The sequence below is a fragment of the Dicentrarchus labrax genome, unplaced genomic scaffold, assembly GCF_905237075.1.
Source record: "Dicentrarchus labrax unplaced genomic scaffold, dlabrax2021, whole genome shotgun sequence".
NCBI lineage: Eukaryota > Metazoa > Chordata > Actinopteri > Moronidae > Dicentrarchus > Dicentrarchus labrax.
In genome coordinates this window covers 29798510-29818654 of record NW_026136704.1, presented here as the reverse complement: position 1 = coordinate 29818654, position 20145 = coordinate 29798510, and the positions used below count along the sequence as shown (strand labels likewise).

The window sequence follows — 20145 nt, the reverse complement described above, 5'->3', positions numbered from 1 at the left end:
TTCCAAAAACATCCTCAATCTAAAGGTATAAATAAACTCAACCTGGCTCTCATGAATACAAAAACAGTCTAATCATATCCTCTTTTTACAGGACGCTAGTTGTAACAAACCCTCAGAGAATTATAACCTCAATCTGTAGCTCCCTTCAGCTGCACAGAGCTTTATAGTTTCAGCTCATTGTTTAATTGTCTGACCCGAAACTTTATCATTTTGGTTCACTCTCACCACTCTGACGTTTGTTTGGTTTCAGTGAAAAAGCTCTAAAAACCCACTTTACTCTAGTTGCTCAGCACCAAACAGCAGACAGACACCGTAAGAGAGGAATGTCTAAAGTTACAGGACGTTTAACTGCTCACCTTCTGCTGATGTGTCTAAATCTACAGGTATAAAATCAACACACACACCTCCCCTGTCCTGTTCCCATTGTGGTTATCTAGTAAATGAGGGAAACAGCTGAATGAACAAACACATGAATCAGTTGGAATTTAACATGGCACTGAACACAACAGAGACAGAAAACAACCACTGAACAAAACCGATAAACAACCATAGAAACCATATAAAAATGTTTTTTAAACTAATTGAAATTACAGCCACATGCCGCAAAATGTGTAAATATGCAACAAACATGCAGTGTGTCTCCTGAATGGATGATATCAGTCATTGATATCTATTTATATTTTTTTATATTGACGTCAAATACCACTTTGGGTTGGTAGCTTAAAGATAGTTGATTATGGAGTCTCATTCCCAGGTCCCAAAGCATTGGTATTTGATACTAAACTATCTTTTTTAGCTCTGATTGGTTGTTTTCGTTCAGATTTGTTTGATTGTTGCAAATACCATAATGAGCACTAGGGGGAGCCAGATGAATCTGTTACTAACTATAGCTTTAAATTATCTGTGTATGTCTTTGTATTATCACACTATTTTGAAAGAACTGTACAGCCGCTGTATTATTATAGGCCCATTCCTTATTGGGTCTTGATTTCTCTGGAAGAAGAAATTACTGTATCTAATGATGTGATTTGTGTAGTGGGGGGTTTTCAGTTTCTTTCCTTATGCATGACAGAAACTGTGCATTGCTGTGACGAGACGCTCTTGTTAGAGATGTAGACCCATAACCACATTGGTTTGACCAAACCAGGTAAATTTTCTATTTTCATAACCACACCTTCCTCTGCGACACATGAACATATCTTACACAGACGTTTCTACAGTCAGGAAAGCAGTTAGCAAGAACATCCTGCAACACAACTTCAAGCGCTGCCTTCGCATTAGTGGTAAGTTTTGATTTTAAAGCAATTACAATGGTCTTAAAACGCACTTTAATTATTTATTGAAGAGGTGTACAACTCTTTTAACCACACCCAAACATATAAACCTTGAAAGTATTTAATTTGTAATTTATATTTGCCACCCAGTGTTGCAATTGATACATTGTACAATATAAAAGGAAATGTTTCAAGAACCTTTAATTATCTTCAATGTATTCTTGTAACTATTTACATTTCCTTTAGGAATGTAAAGTTTATTTCTCTTTTTCATCTAACTAAAATAAGGCCTTTACAAATCAGCAAATTATGATGTTAACTAAAGAGATTACTTTTAGATACACAGATGAAAATATTAGTTGAATGTGATAGGGATTTAGTGATTTAGTGAAGCAAACTTAAAAATAATATTACGGTATTGTACTGTTTCAATCCTCCCATGCATGCTCCATGTTTGTTTTCTGCTGTAGCCAACCATGCTGGCAGCCTTAACTCTGGCCTCCTTGAGCCTCTTGGTGTGGGCGTCTAACCTCTGCCCCCCAACCTGCCAATGTCTCTACAATCTGTCGGCTATAGCGTGTCAGAATAAAGGACTGAACCAGATCCCCAAGCTGCCAGATGGCACAGAGAAGCTGTACGTCTCATACAACGAGATACAGGAAATACCTTGGCGTGGGCTGGAGAAGCTGCAGGTACGAAACAAACTGCAGCGTGTAAACTGTACTTTGTGTGTGATGCTTTTGAAAAATGGTGTAGCACAAACCCTGCAGCAGGATAATATATATATATATATATATGTCCTCCAGTATCTGTCTACTGGTGATATCCTGCAGCAAAATAGTGATAAATTAAAGCTAAATTAAAGAAACATTCTGGTGGTTTTACATAATGTAACATATTAGCTAGAGGTTGTGTATTTGTCCAGTATTTTACAACACATACCTAGTGTTGCCACTAAAGGTTCAGTAGCATGGATAACGTACAGTATCTCAACCATCTTTTAAATCTCTATTCTACCATAGTGAAAGGACACGAATGGCTACCTGAAAGATAGTAAACACCAATAATATATAAGGCTGTTTTGTAGCTTGTTTTGGTGGTCTTCTTCCTCCAAGTGAGAATTAAAGAAGTAGTTCAACATTTTTAGGAAATACACTTTCTTGCCAAGAGTTGCAAGGTTTTATAAGAATTAAGAATGAATACATAACAGACTTCTCTCCTTCTGTCAGGTCCTGGACCTGACTAAGAATCAGCTGAATGTCTTCCTATCCCTCAACCCAGTTTGGCCCAGTATGACGAAGCTGTCTAAGCTCTTGCTACGTGGTAATGGTCTGACGGTTCTACACCCTGGTCAGTTCCTCAACTGCCCTGCTCTCATAATACTGGACCTGAGTGAGAACCAGATCAAATATCTACCAATCGGATTCCTCCGTGGATTGGCTAATCTGAAGACACTGTATGTGAACTTCAACCAGATTCAAATGTTACAGGTTGGTGGATTGGAAGGAGCCTTTGCTCTCGCTGGCCTCTACTTAAGCCATAATAACATAACAAAGATAGAGGAAGGTGTGTTCAAGAACTCAACTGTGCTGGAGAAACTTTTTCTGTCCAAAAACAGAATCACAAGTGTGGATGAGGCCAGCTTCAAAGGAGCGACGGGTCTCCTACACCTCGACCTGAGTGGCAACATGCTGGTCACTGTTCCAGCTGCAGCACTGAGGGATGTAAACAGGCTCAGGCATCTGTATCTACAGTCAAACAGCCTCAGCACCCTTCCAGAGGAATGCTTCTCCTCACTGAGCCTGTTGGTTATTCTATACTTGAGAAACAACAAGCTGACCACTCTGTCTGAGGGATCCCTGAGAGGTCTGACCATGCTGAAAGAGCTGGACCTCAGTGTCAACCTCATAGATTCTCTTCCCTCTAAAGTCTTCAACAACCTGAGCAGCCTTGAGTCTCTTGATTTGTACAGGAACAGACTTACATCTCTTTCTCTGGATGTATTCAGTAACTTGAAAAACCTGAAAGAGCTGCAGCTGGACAGCAATCAGATCTCTGCCATACCAGTTGGGGTGTTTGATCGGCTGTCCAGCCTCAAAGAGCTACAGCTGTCGAACAACAGCATCCAGGAGCTGCACCATACTATTTTCAACAAGCTCAAGTCACTACAGAACCTGTACTTGGAGCACACCTCTCTTAGGCACCTTCCCAAAGGTGTTTTCCACAAGATGAGGAACCTCAAGGAAATACACCTCAGTGACAACCACATCAAGTCTCTACATCCCTCAGTCTTCCATGGTTTGGTGAGACTACATTTGTTGAGTCTCTCCCGCAACCGTCTCTCCTCTCTACACCAGGACCAGTTCAGAGACCTTGTCAGTTTAAAAGAGTTAAAACTAGATGAAAACCGCATAGATAACCTTACCACAGGCCTGTTCATGAATCTAACACATCTTATAACACTGGATCTGGATAACAACCGCATCTCAGAGCTGTCTCCTCATGACTTTGTAAGGTTGACCCGCCTTAAAGAGCTCATGCTGAACTTCAACCAGCTCCATGACATCCCTTTCATCACCTTCTATTTCCTCCACAACCTCCGCAGGCTTATGCTAAATAACAATAGCCTGGACAGTTTACACCCTCAGCTCTTTGCCCGACTTTCAAACCTAACAGAACTCCACTTGGATGGAAACAAGCTGGATCACTTGCCGCCTGATGTATTTCGAGGACTTTCAAATCTCCAGAAACTGAGTCTAAAGTCCAACCGGCTCAGATCAGTGGAGCATGGCACTTTTGAGTTCTTAAGAAACCTGAGTGCCGTCTATCTGTCAGGTAATCTGTGGGATTGCACCTGTGCACATATTGTCTACATCAGCTGCTGGGTCAACACGCACAGAGACAAGCTCCGAGACCAACCCACCTGCTTCCTCGCCTCATCGTCAAACTCCACTTCTTCACGCTCTTCGTACTCACCCTTCACCAGCTCTACTCAGGATACACCGGTCTCGCAGGAAACTCTCTCTCCCCTGTTGTTACAAAATCATTGCATTACAAGTGCTGCAAGTGGCTCATCACCTTCACTTCCTCTGGAAATGCTGAATCTGCTCACATTTGTTCTTGTAGCTGTCAGCCCACTGTGACATCCTTTGTCGCGGTTAAGTCCTCTTCTTTGCTTTTCATGTCTGTTCTTGTCTTCTAAGTATTTGCACCACAATCTCAATGTATTGTTAGTCTGAATACTACTGTGTGAGATTCATTCAAGGAAAATTTACACTAGAATAACATGATCCTGCAAAAGTGTAATATTTGAAAGCATTAAGAGGATTCTTGCAGAACTGAGAAATAACGCTTAAGACAATTAAATCTGGGTATATTAAACGTGAATACAAACATTTATGTTTTGGTATGCAAATTCTAGCACAAATACCTCAACACTGGACATCATGGACTTCTAGTGACTCCTGGTTTTGTATCTTGATGATATTATGAGTTAGAGTCTTACTTAAAGGCAGTGAGGGTTGAGCATGTGTTCATAAATACTGTGAAAATAATTGTCGAGTGTGTTTGTGTGTGTGCATTTGATTTGGACAGCATACCACTCAAAAAGATTTTAAACTCTTTATGCTTCTTCCCTACGGAAGCCCTAAAGGGCCATGCATTCATACATTTTATTTCCTCCGTTTTCCCGTGATAATTTTCTCGAGATCTTATTAAAGTGTTTCATGCGCCCATGATGAAAAAAAACATACTTAATATCAAGCATTTCTACTGCACCAATGTGGAGAAATACCACAACAAAAGTTCCATATTTGTACCTCCAAGTGGCATCTTTTCATATATTTGAGGTACTGTAAAAACAGGTACAAATATGGAATTTAATTGTTGTATTTCTCCAAATTGGTGCAGTAAAAATGCTTGATATTAAGTATACTTGTATTCTTGTATGTGTAGAAGTCAAATATACCATCCATAGCCAGGAATTATTGAGCAATATGTTTTTACAGGAGGAAATAAAATGCATGAATGCATGGCCCTTTAGGGCTTCCGTGTCTTCCAATGCATTGTAAAAATCGATAAAATAAAACTCACAAGGTTTAAATTTCAATGTTTATCAGTTTGACTCACAGTCACAAAGTTGAGATATAACAAACATACACTCCACAAGAGAAGTTACAGAGGAAACATTCTGAACATCAGTGAGCACATCAGCTCTAATAAAGCACTCGAGGCAACTTTGTTTCCAAAAACTCACAGTTGTATTTAATTTATCTTATTAGAGAACATCATCTGAAACCGTGTTTGGAAAAAGGACAGGAAAGCACTTTTCAAGTTGGTTAATAAATGTCAGTCTTACAACTTCAAAATGGTTGTTTCAAAATCATGAATCTTATTTAATATCTGTCAGCAAAATACTGATACATTTTAAGTGTGGCTGGTAAGACTGTTTATGACTCCTCTAGTAATTCAGGACTCTGACAATAATGACTGACATTTTTAAATCTATTTGCCACAATTTCATTTAAAGGGATGTCTCTTCTTACAATTGTGCTGTTAAGTCTAATTCTGTTGGCTTTTTGTTGTAGTACCGAGTTGCAGCTTGACCTGATTTATTTCGGGTTCTTCTGTATAACAAGCTGACTGTAACGTTTTTAAACTTTCACCCAGACATCTGCCAGCAAACTCTGCTTACAAATATATTCAAATAAAGAACTAAAAGGCTCTCGGTTCATGCAGATTCCTCCATGATACTTTTGTCTTTACGTTGTCCATTAAGACACACTTCTTCTTTTCATGATCTCTTGTACCTTATTCCAGCTGTCATACCTGTTTGACTCACTGCAAACAGGTAAACGCCTTAAAGGTCCAGTGTGTAACATTAAGAAGGATCTATTGGCAGAAATGGAATATAATATACATAAGTATGTTTTCATTAGTGTATAATCTATTCTTTCTCCTACACACTTCATAGCGTGTTCTCATTCTCAGCCTGTTTAATACAGATCGGTGTTCAGTTAGTTCCAATCTGCTACACACTGGTCCTTTAAATTTATAACATAACAAGGTGCATCTATCCCCACCTCCTTTCTGAGGATAGCTTGGTTGTGAAACAAAACAAATCTGGTAGACTCAACTTCATAATCACCAAAACCACTGTCACTGCAAACTCATCTTTTATTATCCATCCAGTCATTTATTCCTCAACAGGTACTGGGAAGGCTACATCATCCACTCTGCCACCAGGGCAGGTGTCTCATCACAGTTTAGCTTCACACATAGAAACACTTGTGGTCCTTCAGGTTCCTCAGGTAGGAGAAACTCTTCCCACACTTGTCGCACATGAACTGTTTCTCCCCGGTGTGTATCTGCTGGTGGGCTTTCAGGCTGTTGCCCTGGTTGAAGCTGCGGCCGCATGTGTCGCAGCTGAATGGCTTCTCCCCAGTGTGGATACGCTGGTGTCTGTTCAGGTTGCCCGTGTTGCTGAAACATTTCCCACACGTGTCGCAGCTGAATGGTTTCTCTCCTGTGTGGACCACCTTTAAAGAGGAAGGTTAAAAGTAAAGCTGTAAAATCATTTTTATATGTAGGATCTGAACTGTTGAGTCCTGTATAAGGATTTAAACCACATTGGGACATAAAGTGTTCATACTTGCTTGTTAGGGTTACAATGGTATGAGGTTATCATGGTCAGGTATCATGGTTTCACTGTATTACAATCATTATTATCATTATCATCAGTTACAGTGACCTTCAAAGGTGTGTAGGATTTAGCAGCCTGAATACGGCCTAAGTACTCTTCTACATCACTGCAGCAAGAGCTCACTCTTCATACACTGTAGGTAGCAAAAACAAGGGTTGCTGAGGTGCTTTTTAATAAATGTATAAACACAGAAATTATATTTGAGATTTTTGATTAAATTGTGCTTCTGTTAGCTCTATTTTTTCATTATATAGAACCATAAAATATCTTGGTTATATCTGGAATGAGTCCCACCTTCTTTTGAGTGGCTCAAACATGGATGTTGCTACAAACCATGTAGTGTGTAGACTGTGATTGGGATATCTTTCCACTTACACAGCCCCTCTTGTTGAACCTGTGCAGTACAAAAACAAGAATCAATGCAAACCTACCTGATGTGATTTAAGGCTGCTGTGCTGTGTAAACATGCGACCGCAGATGTCGCAGGAGAACGGCCTCTCCCCGCTGTGTGTCTTCAGGTGAATCTTCAGGTAACTGGACGACTTGAAACTCTTCCCGCAGAGACCGCAGCTGTGAGGTCTGTCCACGGTGTGGTGCTGCTGGTGTGAGCGCAGGTCGGTGATGGAGCTGAGCCGCCGGCCGCATAGCACGCACGTGCACGGAATAGTCGCCGAATGCGTCTGGAGGTGTTTGCGAAGCGAGTCCACGCAGGCCACTGTAGTGCCGCATGCCACGCATGCCAGCGAGTTCTCCCCTGAGTGAGAGGTCTTCTGGTGCATCTTCAAGGCACTCTTCTGGATGAAACATTTGCCACAGGTCTCGCAGTTGAAGGGTCGCTCACCAGTGTGTATCCGCTGATGGCCTTTCAGAGTGTCAGCCTGGTTGAAGCTTTTGCCACAAGTCTCACACCTGAACGGCTTCTCCCCCGTGTGTATGCGCAGGTGGCGCTGCAAGTTACCTTGTATTGTGAAGCTTTTGTTGCAGTACTGGCAGTTATAGGCCCGCTCTCCCGTGTGGACCATCTGATGCATTTTCAGGCCGTGGGCTCGGTAGAAGCTCTTTCCGCACTGTTCACATCGAAACGGCCGAACCTCAGCGTGGAGACGCTGGTGGTTCCTCAGGAGCTGCTTCAGGGTGAAACCCTTCCCACAGACATCACAGGTGTGTGGTCTCTCACCTGTATATGGGAGCAATAAGTATTTTAAGAGTAAAAGAATATGGCCTACATCCAGACACATGCTTTTTAAAGCTCCCCTTATAAACATTTTTCATGAATCAAATGACAGAATGTAATGTGAAAGGGGTTTCAGCCACCCTGTTCTGCAGCCCTACTGAGCGACTGAGCACCCTCATTGTTTTGATAAACCTGTCAGCAGACAATGGCAGACAAAGTTAGTGACTCACTGGTGAAGGAAATGGAACATCGAGTGAATATTGAACTTCAGAAACACACAAATGAATGCTAATGTTGCTGTATATATGTGTATGTGTATATGTAAATATGTTTCCTGTGTGTGTTTATGGATGCAAACATAGCAACTTTTTAAGGCAGTATTACGTCAGGGCTGTTGGTTTGACATAAAGCTGAACACTCACCTGTATGAAGCAGCATGTGTGCATTGAGGCTTCGCTGGAACGAGAAGCCTCTGCCGCACTGAGTGCAGTGGAAGGGCTTCTCTGCATTCGCTCCGTGGACGGCCTGGTGGGCTTTGAGCTGCAGCAGCTTGGTGAAGGTCTTCCTGCAGTGTTTGCAGCTCAGAGGCTGCTGGTTCTGACTCTGACCCTCCTTCTTCGCTCGGCCTCGATGGGACTTGGGCTTTACAATACGTTTGGGTCTGGTGGTGTATCCTGGGTCACCGTCATCTGGATCTTCTGGCTCCAACTAAAAGAAACCATTTATAAATTGTTAATTCATTTCCTTAAACCCACTTTTCCTGGTCATGGTGGACTAATGGTAAGCCCAGCATGCATAGATAGATAGATAGATAGATAGATAGATAGATAGATAGATAGATAGATAGATAGATAGATAGATAGATAGATAGATAGATAGATAGATAGATAGATAGATAGATAGATAGATAGATAGATAGATAGATAGATAGATAGATAGATAGATAGTGAAATCAACCTGGTAGTCTGGGTCGTCACCATCATCCTGGCCCGGGTCATCTCTGTACTGACCAGAATCAGAGGACGCCTGGTCAGCCAATGCCTCCAATCCTTCCTCCTTTATTATCACAGGTTGGACACTGTCCTGAGAGGAAGAGAGAGTATGGAGAGATTTAACAGTCAAAACACAGACAACACGGTGACTGGGTGGAACTAATAAAAAGATATGGGTACTTTTGGTGTGGGTGTTTTTCATGGTTCGGTATCGGTCCCTTAATTCGAATTAGGGGAAATCTTCAGTTACAGTGTACAATGGTATTTTAGACAACAGTGAACAGTTCGAGGTAGAACCTTTTTAACATGAGAATGCCCTCATGCACAATACCAACTCAACAAAGAAATGGTTTTCTGGCTTTTATGGTTTTAATGGTTGACTGGCCTGTCAACCCAACATCTTTGGGATGAACTGGGGCAGCTGTGAGCCAGAACTCATCTCCCAACACCAGTGTTGGACCTCACTAATGCTCTTGTGGCTAAATGAGTGCAATTCTCTGCAGCCAGATTCTGAAATTGTGTTGAAAGTCTTCCCAGAATAGTTACAGCAGCAGATGCCCACGTTCATATTTGGGTGTAATGACAGTGTTTCTGCATACTTTTGGTCATGTAGTTTAGCAATAAAACAATACAAAAAGATACAAAATAACTTAAATTGCATTCTTTGATGTTATATGTTTTAGTTGGCCATATTCATTTAGAAATATGTCCTGTTTGTGCTCTCTGTTTCATGACTGTGTGAGAAACATGTGAGGAATTTAACAGGAAGTGGGAAAGAGAGACCAGTATAAAGCCCAATTCAACCTCAACACAGACGAGACAAGAGTTTTACCTCATAAGTTCGGCCTTTCCAGAGGTGAATTATAGGTGATCTCTTCACTCCAGCATCACCACCAGCCACAACTGTAAATAATAAAAAAAAAAAGGGTTGTTTATCAGTATTTCTGTGGCAATTTCTGACAGAGAAACATCGGAGACGCAGCACATAAAATGATCTAAAGGAGTTTATTATTATCTTGCGGATATGTGAAATGCATTTTTCATATGCTGCTCAGTTGCACAAAAACAAAAGACAACAGCAGTTAAGTAAAATCTATGGGCCTATTTATTCTAATCAACTTTAAGTTGTAAAGTAAATGTAGTTACTGTTCCTCACATTTGTACAGTAATGGAAGAAGTATTCAGATCCTTTAATATGTAAAAGTAATAATAACACAGTTTAAAAGCAGCAAAAAAGCATTAAAATATACTTAAATATATAGATGACTGGATTGCAGTTAGTGATGCATTCATGTGTTCATCGCTTTATTGTTGCGGCTGGTAAAGTTTGGGCTAATTTTAAGATCTTAATATGCTGCTGGGTAGTTTATCTTATATATCAGAATTCATTAGTTGATTCATATTTTGTATTAATAATCTCAATCTGGAAAGAAACTAGTAACTAAGTATCAAATAACTGCAGTGGAGTTAAAAGTATAATATTTAACTCCAAGTATCAAGTAGCATGAAAGTAAAGTGACAGACAAGTCCCTCAAACTTGTGATTAACAATAGTGTACAATATCAACATATCTCAAGGATAAACTCATCACCTCTCCGGCTCTTCCTCCCTGAGCGCTGGCTCTGGACAGGCTCTCCTTCTGCTCCATTGGTCGGAGTCTTCCTCCCCTGCTTCGGTCGGCTGCTTTCCTCCGTCAGCTCCTCGGCTGCGCTCTGACCTCCGCTGCCCTCCAGCACCAGCTTCAGCTCCGTCTCTGCCACCTCCAGTCTCCTCCTCAGGTCCTCGATCTCTGCAACACCCTGTGTCACCTACACAGACAAACCTAAGCTTTTTAAACACAAATCACTTTGTAGCTATCTGGTTTTCCACTGGAATTGGGTGCTATGATGGTATATATACATTATTTAAATAATATTTTGAACTGCTATATGTTTTGTTTTTATTGTAAACTTTCTCCGGCTGGCTGAATCATCCTGTCATATTATTATAACATTATAAACACTGACAGTAAAGCCTTAAACCTATTATGAAGTGATAAAGAAACTGCATCAGAGACAAACAGAAAAACCACAGACTGAAGAAAACAGTTGCTTCTCACATTTGTGCATCACAGTATTTATTTGTGGTATCTGCAACTATTTTGATAATCAATACTGTTGATATCTTTAGCTCTTGAACAGTTGGCCGTGAGAAATAAGCAATTTAAAGGACTTTAGGAAGTTGTAATGGAACTTTTAAACTATTTTCTGATGTATTATAGAGCCATCCATTAAGCAATTGATCAGGAAAATGATCAGATAATGAAAATAATCGTCTTCATTAAAGGTCTATGAAGGAAAAGTTGATGTGTTGAAAGTCGTTCTTTCACAGATGAATTAATGCCCCTGCAGAACACATATCATATGCATAAGTTCTGAATATTGAGGCTAAATGTAAAAATTGTAATGCCTGACATGTAGAGATATATTTTAATAAGAAATTAGAAACTCAGCATCAGGAAAACATGCTGATATAAGATCCTGATATGATGACACCCTTTAAAAAAGTACATTTATTTCCCCAACATTACGGCTGCAACACAAACACAGCAACGTACCTCCAACTGCAGCAGAGAGGAGCACTCGTGGAAAAGCTGGCAGATCTTCTCCACAGCTTCTCGAGCCAGAGACGTCATGAAGACGCTAAACTGGATCACCTGACGGGAACAACACGGATCACTGTTAGCTGGCAGAAACACACTGAAAAATGAAGTGATAAGATAATCAGGGAGAGTAATACTTCTACTATAGAGTAAGAGCTTATTAATCCTCTAATAATAATAAATAATGCACTCAGGAGATATAGAGGACCATTATTCTTATTATAGGTTATATCTTATGGTGAAAAGTCTTTTGTTACATCCCAACAACAATCACACTAATTGTCTCTGTGGGAATACAGAATATTATTCACATTATATAATTCACATCTATTACTTAAAGTTACTAAAAGATAAAAGTGTAAAGTCCAACATTCAATAAGTTGGCTACTATTAGTAAATAATAATAATAAAATAAGTATCAAATGTATATAAGTCAGCGCACACACAGACTTCCAGGACAAAGTTGTATAATCTCAATTTTACCAGTTTATTTTGGCTGTGTCAGATAAACAAGATAAACAAGAGTTAAAGTAGAAGTATTATAAAATACAAGTAGGTCTACCTCAAAATCATACTTACTCCTTCCAACCATTAGTTCTCACAGTAGTTTTTAATTAGCTGCACAATAAATCAAAATATTATCAATATAACTTTTCTTCTTTATTTGGCACAGACAAACAACATAATCATGATTTTAATAGTTTTTCAGTTAAAATTAAATTTGTGAATCATAATGATAATTCCCAGTAATCGTGAATCATGTCGCAATATCTGTTAAAATAATATTAAAATGATGTTTTCAGTATATCGTGCAGCCCTAGCTATAATCAGTGGTTCTCATACATCGTCTCCTACATTATAATTCATTATTATAATATTATATTATTATTTATTGATTGATTTGAATGTATTTAAGATGTCCACGTGACAAAAACAGAAAACATTCACTTTTCTTAACCAAAATATCTTATTAGACTCATATCTACACATAAAATACTTATTTCAGCACCCTTTGTACTCTGTCTACTGTCTACAATGTTTGTTTACATATATGTATAACTCTATATAACTGCACATATAAGTCTGCGTCTTTTTTGTTGGACTTGTTCTGTTTATTTATGCTGTTATTAATCTGTGTTTGTACACATTGAGATATCAAATTCCTTGTATGTGCACATTTACCTGGATCATAAAAGTGATTCTGATTCAGACAACCAAAACAAATCAGGGTTCTTCACTTTAGATTCAGACAGACAGAATTAAATTCATCCTCAGTGACATTATAATTGGTATTAATCACCTGACAAAGCAACTTTTAACTAAAGTTTAAATATAAATGTAGAGAAAAGTTAAATATTTTGCCTCTAAAATGTCACATAAAGAGGAAACACTCAAGTAAATTACCTCAAAACTGAACTTAAGTAAAGCAAATGGATACTTCCCACCACTGTAAACAACTGTAAACACCTGTAAACACCTGTAAACAACACAGGTGATCAATAAGTTGTGTGTAACTTGTCGCTGTCTGTAGACATACAGCAGATAGATGCTGCACGACTCAAAATGGCGATCAAAGATGGATTCTAGTCGGTTGTTAGGCTCCCTTCATCGACCAGACGCACATATTTAAATGTAATCAATAATCAATAATCACACACACACACACAGCACATCAGCCCCGCAGCGACTGTTTATCCGACTTAAAGCAGATAGCTAGCTCTTCTATTTCTATGATCAGCTGCTCGTTTAGACGCCTGAAGAAGAAGAAGAGGAGGAGGAGGAAGAGGAGGAAGGAGGAGGAGGAGGATGTAACCGACAGCAACCACCGGCTCATTAACGTTACCGTACCGTCTCCGCCGACGACCCGTGAGTGTGTCCGGTCGCACGTGAAGACACTTCGCCGGTAACTTTGCTCATTTCTGAGACACCCGCGTTGACCATTATCTCCAAAATGGCGCCCACCTGCGCCTCCAAATCTGACATAGTGACAGATTAATGTGTCCGCTGTAAATGTTGGTTTGACTTCTATAGTTTTTATATATATATAAATATAAATATAAATATATATATAATGAAACAAACAGCTTTTGGTGCGACAATGTTGTCGTTGTGGGGAACTCGTCCCACTCACAACACAGATCTCATTTCCTCTTCCCAGTTCAGGTTCTTCAAAATAAAAGCACGCATACTCCCATACAGTCCCTTCAGCAGCGTTCACTCATTATTGTTATATTACAGTAATTATATTATTTCCCCCAGTAACTAGTAGTGTAACTCATTACTAATAAGTTAAAGTAATAATAATACAGTTACCCCCCCAAAAAAATAATTATTTTTGTTGTCACCAGCCTACTAATTTGTTTCAAATCCACATCCTTGGATTCATTTTCTTGTAATCGTCGAAGAAACTAGTTTGGAAGATGGAAACAGCTGGAAATATTCACATTACTTTGATTTTAACCAGCAAAACTGAATTTTAATTGTTACACGTCTGGATTTTGGGAGAGAAAGGACACAATTACTAATTTTGTGGGGAGTAGCAGAGAAGTAATATAACTAGAAGTGTAACTAATTTGCTGTTGCCAAGGAGTAATAAGTAAAGTAATAGTATTTATATATTATATATTTTTGTTAGTTACTAGTCTAACACTGAATTAGAAGTAGGGCCATAATACTACTGGTGGTGTATTTAGAAACACGAGTGTTTGCTGCCACAGTTAGGAACTGAAACACTACAATACAGTCGTGTTAATTAGGCTAATCAATATTAATATCAATGTGTGAGGTGATAATCTGTGTGATTATAACAAATAATAACAGTAACATCAGCATTATTAGTGTCTGCTGCCCTCCAGTGGCCACAGTGAGGAACTACACCAACACAAAGCCAAGTTAGATACAATAACAGGAATATTTCTGGTAATTACTTTCAAATTTAACACAAGTCACCAAACTATAACAAAAGTTCAACATATTTTATTCAAATTATATATTATTATATTATTATAAAATCTTTTTTTTATCCTTTTAAAATAAAAGCAACACATTATCGCTGGAAAGCTGTTCAGAAAAACTATTTTAAATTTGGATTTTAGTTTTATTCAGACATTAATTTACTTTGTTTTGCTGTTTGGATTATTAGAAAATATAATCCAATATTTTTATTTTTTTAAAACAACCTTTATTTAAATGCAGAATTCTTGTTGTTGTCTATCTGCTGGCTGTATGTTTAGTTGAGGGCACTTCAAAGTGTACAATTACACATTTCAAGTTTTCAGACGTTTTGCTGCTGAGACTCTAGAAACAACAATATATATATATATACACGATAAAAAGACGCCAGAAACATTTAAATAATCCTTTAAAATTGTGGCCAGTTTAGTTACAACTCTCATAATAAACAATAAACATTTTCAAAGCGTAATTCTTCAACCCAATGACAATCCAGTGATTCAGCTAACAATGCTAAACCGGTTTCCAGGACTACAGGTAAGAATACAAAGAGACGACTACTGCATCGTCATTATTATCCCCAGGTGCTCAGTCCAACATTTTCTGGTATTTCTCAGTACAGTTATGTTTCTTGAGGAGCCTCGAGTCTGAAAATCCAAGTCCGCAGCCGCTGCAGGAATACGGTTTCTCTCCCGTGTGTACCTGCATGTGAAACTTCACGTGTCCGAGCTGCCTGAACCTCACGCCGCAAACCTCACACTCGTAGGGCTTCTCCCCCGTGTGGACCCGTAAGTGTCGGAGGTAGTTGGTGTAGATCCTGAAGGCCCTGCCGCACTGCTCGCACTTGTGCGGTTTCTCTCCGGAGTGCTGCAGTTTGTGGGACTTGAGAGCCTGAAGGATGATGAACCTCTTCCCGCACACGTCACAGGCGTACGGCCGCTCGCCGGAGTGGACCCGTTGGTGGTAGTCGAACGTCGCTTTGTAGAAAAAAGACTTCCCGCACGTGTCGCAGTTATGTTGCATCTGACCCGTGTGGATGAGCTCGTGTCTCTTCAGTGAACTCGCCGTGTCGAAGCCCTTGCGGCAGGTCTTGCAGCTGAACGGCGTCACGTCGTCTGTCGTGCGGTCCCGCCGATAGATGACTGTGCGGTTACCTCGCTCTCGACTCCGTCTTCTGATGACGCGCCCGTGTCTTTCATCGTGAGCTACCTTCTGGTGTTTCTGCAGCTGGCAGTTGTAGAGAAACGTCTTCCCACACAGGTCACACATGAAGGACTTTGAGGCACCGTGAAGGAGCATGTGGGCTTTCAGCTTGTTGTCCTGAATGAAACTCTTCCCGCAGACTTTACATTTGAAGGGTTTTTCCCCCGTGTGAATACGAATGTGTCTCTTCAGGTTGTGCTGAAGGGTGAAGCCCGCTCCGCACGTCTCACACGTGAACATCTTCCCTCTGTGGACCGACTGGTGCGTCCTGAGCGACCGCCTCTTTACGAAAGCTTTGCCGCACACCGTGCATTTGTACGGATGCTCGCCAGTGTGGATGCTCCTGTGGCACTGCAGCGTGAACGCGTACCTGAAGCTCTCCCCGCACTCGGAGCACTTGTGCGGCTTCTCCACCGTGTGCACGATCTGATGAGCCTGCAGGTTGTGCTTCGTTTTGAAGCCCTTCCCGCAGGTGGAGCAGACGAACGGCCTCGTGTCCGTGTGCACGAGCTGATGAGTCTTCAGGTGCATTTTGGTTCTGAACGTCTTCTCACAGAGCGGGCACTTGAAGGTAGCGTGCTTCTTCTCCTCGTGCCGCAGCAGGTGGTACTCAAAGGTGGCGGTATTCCTGAATTTTCTGGGGCACTGGTCGCAGGTGAAAGGCCTCTGTTCTTTGTGAGTGTTCATGTGCTTCAGCAGGTGAAACTGCCGGTTGAAGCTCTTGTTACAAACATCGCATACGAACACCTTCCCTTTCTTCCGGACTCCTGCTGCCTGCGTGATTTGGCTGTCAGTGTTGTTGGATTCGGACGTGTTTGTTGTGGTATAATCCAGCGCGGTGTCTAGACGGTAGTGGAAAACACTAAAGTTACCACTCAGGTTCAGAGTTTTTATAGTAAAGGGAAACATTGTGGCACATAAATCCTTTTGAAGTGTTGAGTTTCAGACTGTGAATCACCGACCACCTACATGTTTACTAGACTTTTTCTCTGTATTAAACCAATTAAAGATCTCACCTCGTCTATTGGCTGGTGAGGACTCAGCTTCAGAGTTCACCTCCTTTGTTGCTTCTCCTCCATCTGAGCACGAACTTAATACTAAAGAATACAAACAAACACACATTAATCATACTGTACGTGTCCAGTAATAATATATACGCTGTGTGGGTTTAAACACAATATTTTTCTGGTGCTGTGAAATCATAATGCTCTTAATGATACTGCATAATAATTTTAGATTTACACAGTTTCCTGTCAGATAATCAGAAATTAAACTCTTTATCTTTTTTAAGAATAGCAATAACTGCAGCCACTGTGTTAGAAGTACAGTGACCTCCCTGTATCAGTGTGGTTTAATGAGCTATTATATCTTCTGTTCTTTATGGAATAAATACACATAATTTAAGGAAAACCCCCAAATTAATTATTAAGTTTGGAGCAACCTGATAGATTTCTTGGAAAAACCTATTCCAGTTGCTGAGAGGGTGTTTTAAATCATTATTTTCCCGTTTTGAGTGTTAATGTTGATATATTTTATCTCTGTTTGATCAGATACCATGTGAAACTTGCTTAATATGAAGTAATTTTCCACTTTTTTTGTGTGTTTGCTGTTTTTTAAAATAGAAAATAAAAGAAAGAAAACATTAATTCCCCCACAGAGGATCATTTATTGCCTGAACTCACCACTCTTTGCATCTGTAATTATAGTACTCAGGCGTTTTAGAAAAGTAAAAGAAGTAATAGCACGGTGTAAAAATACTCTTGTTACATTTAATATGTGGGGGAAAAAAACTTCTGCGTCTGTAGACAAACACGTCTCATTCTAAGGGAACAAAACTTAATGATTCCTACATTCAGGTGATTATACACTGAAGAAAAGAGAGCAGTTCCTGACCAGCATCGTGTCCGCTCTGTATCCCAGCGGCAGGCGACGATTCTGGGAAAGTTTCTGTCTTTCTTTTTAACTTCCCGAACGGCTTCAAGGTGAAGATCAGGCCGCTCTGCTCGAACAGAACCGGGCAGCCGCTCAGAACATTTTCCCTCCACATTCTGGCATTTTCAAAGCTCTCGCTCACAGTCCTCAGCTCGCTCTCCAGCTGTCCCACTTTGGCCTTCAGAGTCTGGTTTTCGTCGCACAGCATCAAGGACAGCTGGGAGAAAATGGCGCTGATCTTTCTGGTTGCCTCCCGTGCCAGCATTTCCACAATGTCGACAAAATCAGGCTGTGAGGATTAAACGCAAACACCATTTTGTTATAAAAGAGCTATTAGATAAAAACATGGATTTATGGTGGACACAAGGTATCTGCTGCGATACCTCCACAATCTGCCCCCACTAATGAGTTCATTTAATATAATTGTTGGATAAAATCATTATTTAAGATAAATACACTGGTTGTAAAGTTTAAAAAGTACTTAATATACAGATTAAAGGCGCTTTGTGAGGGATTTTATCTACATACCTGACACAATTAGCTGACAGATAAATAAAGATGCATTGAAAGTAAAATACTGGCACTTTCCTCTTCAGTGTTAATATTAAATTTAGATCTTTAGTAGTTAATTATACACTTTAATAGAGATGTGACAACTGTCTGCAAAAGGAAGATTCATAAATAATCCCTGTAAGATATATTTCTAATATAAACCCAGGACTAAACAAAAGTAATGTTCATACAACTATCAGATTTTTAGACCAGTTGTGTTTTTGTAATTCATCTTTCCTTTTTCCTACATTTTGTTATTTGTTGTACAGTTTAATTTCCTTTTATATTGATTTTATACTGTATGTAGCCTGTACACTCACTCATATTATCCATGAATTTAATTAACTGCATTGTCTCGATAAAGGCGGTTAACGCAACGTCTTATTTTAACAGACGCCATTAATTAAAAAAAAAACAAAAAAACAACAGAAAACTGTACTTTATCAACCCAAAATAAGAACAGTTGTTAAACCGTTAACGCCAACGTCCACCTTCTTGTGTTGCCCACTTTATTTTCCCCAATCAGAACTTTATCTTAACAGTTTTTAGCAAGCCACTCTCTATACGACGACAGTCCGCCATCTTTGTTTGGTTGGCCGTTACGCTACCCTTCTCCTCGGTTTCTTCCCGGCGGCACCATCTCCCCCAACTGCAGCATTTCTGACCCGCTGGACGAAGTTACGTTCATATAGAAACCGTTGGCTCACCTTACGTCAGTTACGTTCATATATAAACCGTTGGCTCACCTTACGTCAGTTACGTTCATATATAAACCGTTGGCTCACCTTACGTCGCACACTCCGCTCCTTGGTGTTATGGTCTTCTTTCGACTTTCCGATAACATCGACAGCGGTCTTAATGGCTGTCTCCACGATGGACTTTGTTTGTGAATAAAACACCAAGTTTTCTGACATTTTACCGTTAAAAGTTAACCGCTATTCAACGGCGCAGACAAATAGCCGGGCAGTTAGCGCCATTGATTCCGGAAATGGAAGTAACACAGGGGTTAAATCCTCCTTCAAAATAAAACTCTTAACAGCTGCTTCGATTGCAATTTTTTTTTTTTTTTAATTGCAATAACAAAAAAAAAAAAAAAAAAAAAAAAAAAACATATATACGGTGCCATTTTATAGAGATCTGTACATTAAAAACTAATTTTACAATTCCAATTTTTACTTGAAAATAATTAAATCTTAATGGCATTCTATCGGTCTATTGTGAATTAACAAACATAAATTAATATAAAACAAATCTAACATCTTATAAACTCATCCTGGTGAAGAAAAATATATGAGTTATTTTCAGCAATTGAAGTCCTAAAACATGTCTTCAAAACAATAACCTGGCATCCTATCTGCATTTATGTTCACACTATCTTTAGAGGTAACTTACTCTCAATACCTCTTCTTGGGGTTTCACTTTGTGATTTTTAAATGACTTCAGTGTTTTATAAAAAAAGGTACACAGTAGCATCTGTGTTTTCAATGTTTTCTGTAGCTGAGACTATTGAAACAAAAACAAGAAATCTCACTATAAATGCCACAAACAATGCTGCTAACTCCTACTGTGAATACTCTGAATTAGAGTAGAGCTGTGACTACTTTTACTATCAATTACTGAACGAATTACCTTTGATTAATCCCTTTTCTCTAGCATATCGAGACTAATGAGTCATGTGAGAGTTACCAGAGCCCTGAAGTATTAAAACTCCTTTGTTTACTAAC

At 39.6% G+C, this 20145-nt stretch overlaps 2 protein-coding genes across 2 annotated transcripts; one reads left to right on the top strand and one right to left on the bottom strand.

The window, feature by feature from the left end:
* Nucleotides 1-1205: 1205 nt before the first annotated feature.
* Nucleotides 1206-5382, top strand: si:dkey-182i3.11 (insulin-like growth factor-binding protein complex acid labile subunit). Its single transcript, XM_051398600.1, has 3 exons — nucleotides 1206-1283; nucleotides 1745-1966; nucleotides 2504-5382. Exons 2-3 carry the CDS (start codon nucleotides 1751-1753, stop codon nucleotides 4415-4417), a joined length of 2130 nt encoding a protein of 709 aa, XP_051254560.1. The 5' UTR covers nucleotides 1206-1283; nucleotides 1745-1750; the 3' UTR covers nucleotides 4418-5382.
* Nucleotides 5371-19466, bottom strand: LOC127362050 (zinc finger protein 574). The gene is made up of 12 exons (XM_051397321.1): nucleotides 19207-19466; nucleotides 17831-18158; nucleotides 16954-17034; nucleotides 15326-16779; nucleotides 13631-13774; nucleotides 11738-11836; nucleotides 10733-10949; nucleotides 9974-10044; nucleotides 9107-9232; nucleotides 8572-8857; nucleotides 7407-8152; nucleotides 5371-6811 (listed from the first exon to the last, which is right to left on the bottom strand). Exons 1-12 carry the CDS (start codon nucleotides 19333-19335, stop codon nucleotides 6545-6547), a joined length of 3948 nt encoding a protein of 1315 aa, XP_051253281.1. The 5' UTR covers nucleotides 19336-19466; the 3' UTR covers nucleotides 5371-6544.
* Between the last annotated feature and the right edge of the window lie 679 nt (nucleotides 19467-20145).